Source organism: Dipodomys spectabilis, unplaced genomic scaffold, assembly GCF_019054845.1.
Source record: "Dipodomys spectabilis isolate Male_0828 unplaced genomic scaffold, ASM1905484v1 ptg000436l, whole genome shotgun sequence".
Lineage (NCBI taxonomy): Eukaryota > Metazoa > Chordata > Mammalia > Rodentia > Heteromyidae > Dipodomys > Dipodomys spectabilis.
The window spans coordinates 3368548-3381544 of NW_024871113.1; the positions used below are offsets into that span (position 1 = coordinate 3368548).

General features: G+C 37.7%; 1 protein-coding gene across 6 annotated transcripts in view; it reads left to right on the forward strand.

Annotated features, from left to right (window-relative positions):
* Ptpn13 (protein tyrosine phosphatase non-receptor type 13) overlaps positions 1-12997 on the forward strand; it is a 199445-nt gene that overhangs the window by 172033 nt on the left and 14415 nt on the right. For all 6 annotated transcript variants that reach the window (XM_042668362.1, XM_042668363.1, XM_042668364.1 and 3 more), the window contains 5 exons: positions 2261-2354; positions 4228-4362; positions 4824-4909; positions 7859-7920; positions 11313-11416. In XM_042668362.1, coding sequence (XP_042524296.1) covers positions 2261-2354; positions 4228-4362; positions 4824-4909; positions 7859-7920; positions 11313-11416 — 481 coding nt within the window. The remainder of the gene's footprint in view (positions 1-2260; positions 2355-4227; positions 4363-4823; positions 4910-7858; positions 7921-11312; positions 11417-12997) is intronic.

A 12997-nucleotide genomic window follows, 5' to 3' on the forward strand; every position in this document is an offset into this window, starting at 1 on the left:
GAGTGACTTAAAGAAATAGGTTTACTTAGGAAATGTTTTGCTACATAGTAAAATGAGAGGTTAAATCATTTAAGATTAACACACAAAAATCTAATTTTTCTTCATGCTCTTAGGTTTTCTTGTATGCACATTTATTTGGCTTTTTTTTTTATGATTTACATTCTGGCATGTAATATAAATTCCTAAAGTGTTCCCAGCTGGATTTTCATTTTGTTCTTTTATTCCTACACTCCTGTACTGAATTTCACTATTCAAATACTTGCACTTAAAGTAAAATGTATAATATCTTGCTGTGCATATATATTGCTCTTCTAGTAAATTGAAAAATCTTATAATCTCAGTAGGAATCTAGACATGATTTAATGTAAGAAAAGATAACTCAGGGCTGGGAGGTGGCTCAGTGGTAGAGTGCTTGCCTTGCATGCATGAGGCCCTGGGTTCGATTCCTCAGCACCACATAAGCAAAAAGAAAAAAGCCGGAAGTGGCGCTGTGGCTCAAGTGGTAGAGTGCTAGCCTTGAGCTGAAGAGCTGAGAGACAGCACCCAGGCCCAGAGTTCAGGCACCAAGACTGGACCCAAAAAGAAAAAAAAAAAAAAAAAGATAACTCAGTTAGTGACCGGGAGGCCATAATTCTATGCCTCTCATCGTATTATGTTATCTCACACTAGTGACTTAAGCAATTCCTGTAATGATAATGAAGCAGAAGAAACATTAAGGCACGAATGACTGTGACACAAAAATGAAAATTTCTTGATACATACATGTTTGGATTGAGCTATAGTAATACTATTCTCTGTTTATTCATAAGATCTTCAATTACGCATAGCTGAAGCAACAGAATTTTTATACATTTCTATTGTTATTCATGCTGTATGGTGCATGTTTCTTTTTAAATATCAGCATGTTGTTAAAATAGAGAAGGTAGGTTTTTGTTAACATGAAACTCTAGAACCCAGAGCTTTCATTGTTTATAGTTGCCAACATGTCTTACTGGTGTTAAAATCTTCTAGGATGTCTCCTTGATGATTTTCTGTTTTTGAATCTTAATGTCCATGCATTGAATTTTCATGGAAATTGGCCCTTCACAATCCAGTGAAGCTCTTTGGCATTATTATATTATTACTTTATGAAGAAATAATAATTTTGTTGCATCTACCATGTGCCCTTTTATCTTAAAAAGAAAATGTAGACCTTCAAAATAAACCACAATTTTAATTTGTACAGGGTTATTTTAACTTATCCCAGTCATTTAACTTTACATCTTGCCTAAATGGTTTGTTTTGTATTGTTTTGTTTTTGCTAAACTTCAGAGCAAGCACTGTACCACCAAGTGACATTGCTGCCCCATTTACTTTCTATAGGCTATGCTCCATGAAATGCTTCATAATTTATCATTGTATGACAAATATACATTCTGAGGGCTGGGAATATGGCTGACTGGTAGAGTGCTTGCCTAACACACATGAAGCCCTAACCCAGTACCACATAAGTAGAAAAGGCCTAACTGGTGTTGTAACTCAAGTGGTAGAGCACTAGTCTTGAGCACAGAGAGGCTCAGGGATAGAGCCCAGGCCCTGAGTTCAAGCCCCAGGACTAGCAAAAAAAATAAAGTGCATTCTTTTCAATGAGTATATTATAATTATATAGTTATGAATCTATTGAATTTTTCTTAAAGTCACATGAAATTTAGACCCCATTGGAAAATCGTTATACCTAGAAATGATCAGATCACTGCATAAGCACATACATCCATGTGTCAGCTTTATATATACTTGATTTTGGTTGAACGTTATGGTACATGCTTAGAATCCTAACACTTGAGAAGCTGAAATAGGAAAGTCACAAACTCAAAGCCAGCCTAGAACACAAAAGAAGATCCTTTTTTTTTTTAATAGTGGAGGGTCATATTTAAGCTCTTAAACTTTCCTAAAATATTCCTTATAAGATAAATATTATAAAATATGCCTCAAGTAACAGAGACACTACATATTTCAGTAATTCAAATTTTATGTTACTATTTTGAGATAACCTAGAATAAAAATATTGGTTTAATTTTTATTTAGCCTAGTGTTTTCAGATGTATTTGATGGAAATTGATGTCACTTTTACACACTTAATTGCAGTGCGTAAAAAGTGTGGGAAGATATGAAGTCGATCTTGTACTGAGGAAGAAAAGAAGGTCAATATTTATCACACACCACTCTCATACCTAATAATTAACAAGCAAACCTGATGATTTACTTTGGCTTTATACCATAGGTTAATGGGGAAGAAATAACTGAAGCTTTGCACACTGAAGAAAAATATTCTATTTCTCAGATGGAGGAATCAGCTCACTTCACTGAGCCCAAAGGTAGTTTCCCAATAAGTCCTACTTTACATGCTCTAAAAGCGCAGGTAACATGGAAAATAATTGCTATTCACTCCTGTTGCTACTGTAGCTTTAAAAGAGCAGATTACTTTTTCAAAGAAATTAGAGAAAATAGAATGTATGGGCACTATTGTTAACTGCATTAATATACAAATGTCTATGGGCTGGGAAGATGGCTCAGTGGTAGAGTGCTTGCCTTGCAGCCTGAGGACCTGGGTTCGATTCCTCAGCACCATATAAGCAGAAAAAATCAGAAGTGGCGCTGTGACTCAAGTGGTAGAGCACTAGCTTTGAGCTGAAGAACTGAGGGACAGCACCCAAGCCCAGAGTCCAGGCCCCACAACCGACCAAAAAGAAAAGAAAAAAAAATATCTAGCATCTGTTCTTATCTCTGATTAAAAAAAAAAAAAAAACTACTTTCAAAGCTTGCCCAGACAAGAAAGTCCATGAGACTTCTATCCCCAATAAACTACTCAGAAAAACTCAGAAGTGGCACTGTAACTCAAGTGGTAGAGTGCTAGCTTTGAGCACAGAAACTCAGGAGCAGTGCCCAGCCATTTCAAGCCCCAGACTGACAAAACAAAACAAAAACCCTACTTTAAAGTGATTGAAAAGATATCTGCTTGTTTGATAGTGTTTCTTATATTTTACAAAATCACCCTTCTCAGCTCCTTTATCTTGGTAGTTTTTTAATCTAATCTGTTTTAAGATTAATTATAGAAAGTAAATATCCACCAGCCAACAGGTGTAATCCTAGCTCAGGAGGCTGGATCTGAAGATTACAGTTTAAAGCCAGCCTGGACAGGAAAGTCCGGAGACTCTTAGCTCCAAATAATCACCCAAAAAGTCAGAAGTAGAGGTGTGCTCAAGTGAGGAGCAAATAAAGAAGCTCAGGGGCAGGCCCCAGCCCTAAATTCAGGCTCCAGGACTGTTACCAAAAAAAAAAAAAAAACCCAAAACAACATAAAATACTTGGGCTACATTGTGACCACAGCACCTTATAGGTAGGTGTTTAAATGTAAAAGGACCTAGCTCACGCATGTAATCCTAACTACTTAGGAGGTTGCAACTTGGCAGATCAAGGTTCAAAGTAAAGCCCAGGATGGAAAAGTCTATCAGGGCTGGGAAGGTGGCTCAGTGGTAGAGTGCTTGCCTTGCATACCTGAGACCCTGGGTTCGATTCCTCACTCCACATGAGCAAAAAGAAAAAAGCCAGAAGTGGTGCTGTAGCTCAAGTGGTAGAGCGCTAGCCTTGAGCTGAAGAGCTGAGGGACAGCGCCAGGCCCAGAGTTCAGGCCCCATGACTGGACCCTCCCCCCCCGCCCCCCCAAAAAAAAAGAAAAGAAAAGTCAAGTCTATCCAGAAAAGTCTTATCTCCAACTATCCAGCAAAATATCTGACTAGAGGCTCAGGAGATAGAGCAAGCAAAGCTCTGGTGCCTCACACCTATAATCTTAGCTACTCAAGAGGCTGTGATCTAAGGATCAGGTTTCAATGCCAGGCAGGCACTTATCTCCAATCAATCACCAAAACCAGAAGTAGAGCTATGATTCATGTGATAGAGTTCCAGCCTTGAGCGGAAAAGCTAAGGGACAGTGCACAGGCCCTGAGTTCAATCTCCAGTACTAGCACCAGAAGCGGGGAGAGAGAAGAAAGATAGAGAGAGAGAGCAGCATCCATGAACAAGAAAGCCAAAGAAAAGTTTGAGCCCTGAGTTAAAGCCCCAAAACTGGCAAAAAACAAAAAAGGAAAGAATAAAAATAATTATAAAAGTCCATAGCATGTCAGTACATTTTGTCCTTTTCTCATGTGAGTATGTTTAAGTAAAATCCCATATAAATTACTGTTTTTCAAGAACTGGATATACCAGATGACAGTTATGATGATCCTCAAGAAGCTGAAGTGATCCAATCTCTACTGGATGTTGTAGATGAGGAAGCCCAGAATCTTTTCCACAGGAATAACGCAAAAGGAGATGCCTGTGTTCCAGGTAGGTGAATAAATTGGCATACTGCATGATGTAAAAAGGTCTCTGGGAAACTATCTTTAAATAAATATGAAATATATAAGCATTTCCCTATCCTCAATTGTTAGGTAAATTTCAGAAATAAAATAGGATTTGTTGTCTAGTTTTCCTTTTGTATATTTGTAGATAGGCTACCTTAGTTGTAAGATTTAAAGTGTATCCTTAACATCATGGCTTTTATTCCTTAAAGTCCCAACATTTTCCCTCCCACTGGGACCAAGCTATTGCTACAGCAGTGCAGCCTTAGAAGCAGAGTAGGAATTTTATACTGATGTATACCACAGCTACTGCCTTCTTTTGCTTTGTTTTTGGCAGTCTCACCTAAGCCCCAACCCTAGTATTTCCCAGCTTTTGTGGGTGAATGTAAAGTTTCTGCTGCACCATGGTTTCATTGGCTCATCTTTGCCTATGTATATCTCTCCCAGGTACACTGGTGGCAGAGGGCCAGTTAGCAGATGGGAGAGAAGATACAGACTGCAATGGTCCCCCTCTACCTGGGGACATCACTGAGGTGAGGATAACACCTCCACAGACCACAACAGTGTATCCCTCATTAGACTGTGTTTTAATCCAGAAAGTGAAATGACCAAAGTTGGTTGCTTATTTTACTGACAAGTTACATGTAGAGGGAAATGGAGGTTAACTTTTTTTTTTCATAACATGAGAATGTCATCCTGTCCTGGAGAAAGAAGTGAAGGACAAGAGGGTGGAGGGAGGAGAAGACCAGAAGTGGACCAGTGCAGTGGGAATGACCTAGGCATTCAGTCAGCATCATTCTCCAAGATGGCAGCATATACAGGCCAGAATGAAGTGAGGAGATCAAGGCAACCTCCAGCTGCCCTAATCTAACATTGTGAGACTCCAGCACTGTGGTGTGTCCTTCCTGAAGCCAGCATCCAGTCCTGCATGGCAGCCAAGCTGTGAGCATTCACAACAAGGCACTTGCAGGTCACCACGGAGAACTACCTGAGGGCTCCTGGTGTACTACTTGCAAGTACGTCCTATTGATGTAGAGGACAACTTGGGAGCACTCTGGTCTCTAGTCACTTCATTCCTGTAGTATCCTAGCAGAAGACAGTGACCCAGCCAGTGGCATTGAAGAGGACTTCCAGAACCTTTTTCATTTGTGCTGAAATGGAGATGTGAGCAGTCACATTGTGCAAAGAGAACACTACCCTGTGAGTGTCCTCTGTCAGTTGGCTTCAGATTGTCAGCTGACTTTTCTATCCCCCACCAACCGTCTCAGATACCCAACATGCTGCATCCCTCCCACAGGAAGCAATGACCCACTCACTCTCAGATTTGGTCAGGCAAAGCAGCATCAGGAATAGGGCCTTGGCCTCGGGGTCAGCAAGTTCACAACTCTTGCTGCATGGAGTGGGAGGAGGAACACCACTAGAAAAGACTTTATGAGACTCCATGGAACAATTCTGCAAGAACAGTGATAAACTGAAATGAGTATACAAATAAACAGGAGAATAACAGCTTGGTTTGTATGTCACCGAAAGATGGGGACTTTTCCCTTGGCATTCGTTACATAGAATTATTTAAATTGTTGTCTAAAGCAACAAGAGAACTATTTGGCATTAAAAAACTCAAAAAAACAAAATGTGACCAGGCCTGGTAGCTCACACATGTGATCCTACTTCCTGAGGAGGCTGATTAATTGGAGATAAAAGTCTCAAGGATTTGTCTGCCTGGGCTGGTACTTCATGAGTAGCTAGGATTATAAATGGAAACCCCTAGCAGTCAGATAAATCATCATCTTGAAGCTTTTCCTATAGCCACATTGGAATAAGAGCTTTCACCTATTTCAGTATATAATATTTGCTTAACTAGCTATAAATTAAGTAAAATTTTGTTCACAACAGTTACAAATAAAATTTCTAGGCATAATTTCAATCAAAATATAAAAGATTTATGTTCTGAAAACCAAGACTTTACAAAAAGAGCAAGAAAGAAGTATTAAAGAAAAATATATCTTGTTATTCTCTATGGAATCACCCATAAATTAAACATGGCTATAAAATATTTCAATTTTTTTATAGAGACAGGCAGCTAGTAAGATGATTTTAAAGTTTACATGGAAAAATAAAGATGTAAAATACTCCCAGAAATATGTAAAACTGTGCGTTCATAAGGGAAAATATTTCTACCAGTTATTAGGAAATATTACATAATTTGTGCACTCCCAAAAGTAAAGCTAGATCTCCAAGTCTGCACACTGAAAACATGAGGCTTAAAAACCAAACCAGCCCATCAGTAGGAATAATAAATTAGCACTTTTGAGTAGATGGGATGTCTGAGTTAGAATTGACTTAGTGGTAGCCAAACAAGAAAGTAATTACTATCAATTGCCCTTATGCAAGAAATGAAAAGCCAAAACATAATTATTTTAGGAAATAATTCAAAACGTAGGCAAATTAATTGGACAGCTCTCAAAAGAAGTAAAAATGACCAGCAAATACATGAAAAATGTGCAACTTCTTTATCCATGATGGAAATGTCACTACTATTTCATCTTATTCCAATCACTGTCTTCCATCATCAAGAAAACAAAAAACACCAAATACTGGTGAGGCTGCAGAGAAAAGGAACCTTTAATACACCACTACTGAGAATATAAATTAGTGTAAATCATTGTGTACTTGCCTCAAGAAACTAAAAATAGAGTTACTTATGTGGCACAGCAATACCACTTTTAGCCACATATCCAAAGGAATATGAATTAGGATATAACACTGTTCATTCATGTTTACTGCCAATCTGTGGAATCAGCCTAGATGCCCCTCCACTGCTGTGAATGAATACAGAACATTTTATGTATATACAATAAAGTATTCAGCCATAAAGAAGAATGAAATTCTGTCATTTTCAGGAAAATGGATGGAACTAGAAATTATCATGTTAAGCAAAATAAGCCAAGTTTAGAAAGACATATTACATGTCTCTCATATGTATAATCTAGACTGAATATTTTGTATATGTGTGTGTGTGTGTGTGTGTGTGTGTGCAACGCATATCTAAGTGTGAGATTGGAAGTACAAGCTGGAAAGTGGCATAATAAAACACTAAAAACAGTTTAAATGGGTGGGATGGGTTGGAGAGCAATAGAGGGGCCAATCGAATCAAAGTGCAATGTTCATGTATGAGAGTGGTGAGACCCGTTTGTACAACTTGCAGTATCATTAACATTTTCCATTTTAAAAATTATGAAAAGATGCTTCAGTCACTGTTGAGAATGTATTGTGTGTGTATGTGTGGCATATAAGTATGTATGTGTGTATGTATGTAATATATATATGTATGTGTGTGTATATATATATATATATATATATATATATATGTAATCACAGGAAGAACCATAACAGTAAATATAGGAAATAATTCATTAAGAAACATAAATTGTTTTTTTATACAAATTTTTAATAATTTGATTTTGATTTTTCTTTTATTGTAGACTATTAAAATGAATGGTTGTAATTGTAAAGACTATTATGAAGAGAAAGTGAGCAATGAAAGGTAGGGTAATTTTTTGTTAATCTACAACTTTTTTATTATTTTAAATAGTTGAACAAAGGAGTTTCAGTTCAGCAAGTCAGTATGAACACTTACTAAATAGTCTGAATGTTTCTTATTGTTTTTCAATAAAATAAAAATGGAATAAATTAGGAACTATGATTGAATATTGTTTTCAGGTTTTTGTCATAATAAATAAGGTTCTTCTGACATGCAAAATGTGTTTATTTTACTGTTGTTCAAAAAAATCAGTATAGGTCAGGTCTGGCCGGTGCCATATTGGACACATGGTGGATGGTAGGGTCTGGCATCCTGTCTTCATGCTGGGAGAAGGAAATGCTCGTGGAGACAAGGATGGACACTTGGCTGATAGGTTACTGAACCTGTCAGTCCAGTTCCTGGGACTGGGAATTTCCTGTGGATCCTATTTAAGCCCGGACCAGCCCAGACACCATTACACCATGCCACGTGGTATCTCTGATCATCTCTTGTGTCCTGTCTTGTCTCAATTGATGTCCCAATTCAGTTCTCCATCAGAGTTGAATTGGTTTGTTGGTACTGTTTTTGTTTCCTAGCTGTGTTCTGTGTATATGGGGACTGCAGGCCTTTGTAACTATGAGCTGCCTGCAGTCTAACTGTATAATAAAGACTCCAATCTTCCAACTTCCCCCCCAAAAAAGTCAGTATATTTTTAAGTTTGATTTAACAAAAAAGAATGAAAGAGTGGGTGTAAAAGAGGATGTGCTTGTGGTGATAATAATGTCATCTGCTAGGGTTACAGATGATTTTAGGTAGGTAGTTTAGGTTTTTTTTTTGTTTTTGTTTTTGTTTTTGTTTTTGGTGGTCATGGCGCTTGAAGTTGTCCTGGGCACTGTCCCTCAGCTCTTCAGCTCAAGGCTAGCGCCCTACCACTTGAGCCACAGTGCCACTTCCAGCTTTTTCTGCTTACGTTGTGCTGAGGAATCGAACCCAGGGCCTCATGCGTGTGAGGCAAGCACTCTACCACTGAGCCACCTTCCCAGCCCTAGTTCATTTTTTTATATTTTAATTTTCTTAATTTGCATTAATAAAGATACCAAACCAAAAACTCAAGTAACACAAAGCCATGGGAGGAGCTATGGGTGGAACCCTGTAGTATAAAGATTGTCCTTATGAGGATTGCATTCAATGTCTCTTTGATGCTTCTTTCTTCCAAGTCTTGCTGCTTTCCTTTGGTGGCTAAATGTACTCTGCTTTTAAAAAAAAAAATACAAATGTAAAATACTTATTTAAACTTCATTATTTTCTCCTTGAAAATAGAGCCTAATTTTTTATATCACTACATGTCACTTACATTACATGATAATATACAAATTTTGCTTTACATTAGATAATAATCATAAGGGCTATTTACCCATAAAATTGATATTTAATTTTTTACTAAATAGGTTAAACAAGGAAGTACTAAGTATTAATAAAGTAACAAATACAGTTTTGTATCTAATAGTCAAAAAGGAAGGATCCTGATGCTTTTGTTAGGAAAGTGTGGAAAGGAAGAGGAAAGTTAAATTAAGCATAGTCTCTTGAAAAGGCAAATTGGAAATACTATAAAAATGTAAATTTTTATTCATATTGCCAGTGCTTGGGTGCATTTTTTTGTTTTAACAACACAAATCATGAAGAGTCTTACAGTTATATTTATTATTATTTCTTATTGTAAACAAAACAGTAGTGTATATTAGAAGATAGGCATTGTAGATCAAAGATGTGTGTAGTGTATATTACCTTTTACCTAACAATTCGATGTGAAAGCACTGCTTCCATTACCATATGCATGAATAATTACAATATTGTTTATAGTAGTGAAGCACCGTAAAAGAAACAGTAAATTAAGGTGTACTTATATAATGAAATACTGAAAAAATGTTCAGAAATAGAAGAATGTGTGATAGAAGGATCTTCAGACTGTGTCCTTAGAGACAAAATGTGTATTATCAACCCAGTGCATTTAGAACTTGCAAATGAAGCATTAATTATGATTCCCAGTAAGTTGGAGCAAAAGAAACCATCCACCATAAAAGTAACAACACCACTGATCTGTTATTGACATTTTGGAAGCATAAGTCCATGTATGGTATACATTAATATCATCAAGTACTCTGTTCCCCTGATTATCCGAAGAGTTATATTCATATTTTATATGCTTGTCTATCTCATGTTAGCACTGAATATTATTCAACTTAATTTACCTTTTATAATTATCGATCTTACCAAAGACAATGTGTTAGTTTTCCATCACGATAACAAAATATCAGAAATAAATCAGAGAGGGGAAGGTTTATTTTAGCTCATAGTTTTATAGATGTTAGCCCCTGGCTCTTAGCCACCTTGCTTTGAGGCTATGGCAAGGCAGAATTTTATGGTGAAATATGATAAAGCAAAGTTCTTCCCCTCATGGTGGCCAGGAAGCAAGAGAGTAAAGGAGCCTGAAGTCCCAATGTGTTCCCTTCAAGGACACATGCACAGTGATCCAACATTCTCCAAAACCCATTCTTTTTGGGGGGATCCGGTCGTAAGTTCTGAACTCTGGGCCTGGGTGCTGTCCCTCAGCTCTTCAGCTCAAGGCTAGTATTCTACCTCTTGAGCCACAGCGCCATTTCCGGCTTTTTTCTTTTTGCTTATGTGGTGCTGAGGAATCGAACCCAGGGCCTCATGCATGCAAGGCAAGCACTTTACCACTGAGCCGCCTTCCCAACCCCTCTTACAGGCTTTTGGGGGACACTCAAGATCCAAACCAAAACAAGTGGCACTTGTGGTACACCTCTAGAATAACAAGAAGTTTTACTGAGTTTAAGTGAAACCAGTACAGTCCTGCCTCTAAATGTAGCAAAAGATTGTCCATTGATAGGGACTTCTTTAAGTAACTTAAATCCATATAATTCAATAGAGGGAAACTGCTGTCAGAACTGGAATCACTTAGCCCTACTTAAGGATGAAAATTAAACTGTCACCTTCTCCATCCCCAAAGGGTTCCTTCTATCAAAGACTTAGAATCTGTTTTCAAATAAATTTAAAACTATTAAGCTCTTGTGTAACATCAGTTCACTTATAGCAATAAATTTGAAGGACTGAGGATTTGAGGCTATTTGTCTGTTTGAGACAATCTCACTATATTGCCCTGGCTGGTTTCTAACTCAAGGGCTCAAGTAATCCTTCTGTCTGTTTCAGCCTCCTGAGCGTCTGGGACTATCAGCATGTACCACTATCCCAGGCTTGGATTTGATTGTTTAAGTCAGGAAAACTGTTTTAAAATACTATAGTTAGTAATTTCCTACAAAGCAAGTAGATGGGGGCATAATATTTCATTGCATTTTAAGGACAAAAATAAATGTTGCTCATGTGTTTTGTTGGCACAGCTTAACTCAGAAGTCACAAACAAGAGAGACGGATGAAGATGAAATGACATGGGGAAGTGGTGACGCACAAGTGCCCACAGCGAGCCATGGAGATCATGAGAAAGGCAAGACTTTCATTACCAGACTTTACATTAGTGACACTGAATAGGAATATGAGTATTGGAAAATGACTTTTTTGTACTTTTTTTTTTTTTGCTAGTCCTAGGCCTGGACACTGTCCCTGAGCTTCTTTTGCTCAAGGTTAGCACTCTACCACTTGAGCCACGGTGCCACTTCTGGCTTTTTCTATGTATGTGGTACTGAGAAATCAAACCCAGGGCTTCATGCATGCTAGGCAAGCACTGTACCACTAAACCACATTCCCAGCTGACTTTTTTTTTTTTTTAATTGGTTGTAGGGCTTGAACTTAGGGCTGGGGCTCTGTCTCTGACAGGACCACTTTCCGTTTTTGAGTGGTTAATTGGAAATAAGAGTCTCATGGGGACTTTTTCTGACCAGACTGGCTTTGAATCCTGATCCTCTCAGCCTCCTGTGTAGCTAGGATTTCAGGCATGAGGCACCAAAGTCTGGCATCAATTTTTAAAATGTATTTTATTTTACCAAATGGTGTATACTTTTTGGTTTTATATAGAAAATTAAATAATATACACAAATACTAATATTCAGTTATATAGCCAGATTATTTGCATAGTTGTAGTCTAAAATTCTCAGTAGCTTGGAATAAGGAACATAACTAAATGTGTAAATACTTTAAATAAAAACAAAAACTTATACCTTTGCCATTTGTGAATGAAAGTCAGAGCACATGTTATCTGTAATAAAATGTGTGAAATAAAGTGCCTTTAAGAACAATTCAGAAGTTAGGCACTTGTGGCTTAGACCTGTAATCCTAGCTACTTAGGAGGCTGAGATCTTTGGATCATGGTTTGAAGCTAGCTTGGGCAGGAAAGTCCATGAGACTATTAAATCTCCAGTCAACTACCAAAGCTGTGGAGCTGTGCCTCAAGTAATGGAGTGCTAGCCTTAAGCAAAAATGTTCAGGGATAGTGCTCAGGCCATGAGTTGAAGCCCCAGTGCTGCACAAAAAAAGAGAGAGAGAAAAAGAAAAAAGAACAAGTCAACTGGTTTACTACTGCCTTTTTAAAAACTGTGCCAGAGGAAAAAACATTCTGCTCAGTGTTTTATTTTATACTTTTTGGTTCAAGTTGTAGAATATCTGCCTTGCAAATACACAGCCCTTAGTTCAAACTCCAGTACCACCAAAAATAAAAAAGTGTTTTCTCCTCCTGCTTTAGTATAATTTCTTCTATTATAAGTAATTTCTATCACATTTACTAAATTAAAATGACTGACTTCTCTAAAATACTTGACTAAATTCCTAAAGAGCCAAGGCCATTTATATGAAGAATTTGATTAGTTACAAGAGCCAGGCTGAGCCAAAGATTTTTTTTTTTTTTGGTCAGTTGTGGGGCTTGAATTTGGCCTGGGCGCTGTCCCTACGCTCTTCATCCACTTGAGCCACAGGCCCACTTCCAGTTTTCTGGTTGTTTATTGGAGATAAAGAGTCTCACAGTCTTTCCTGCCTGGGCTGGCTTTGAACGGCGATCCTCAGATCTCAGCCTCCTGAGTAGCTAGGATTACAGGTATGAGCCACCAGCGCCTGGCCAAAGATTTCTTTAAAAGTC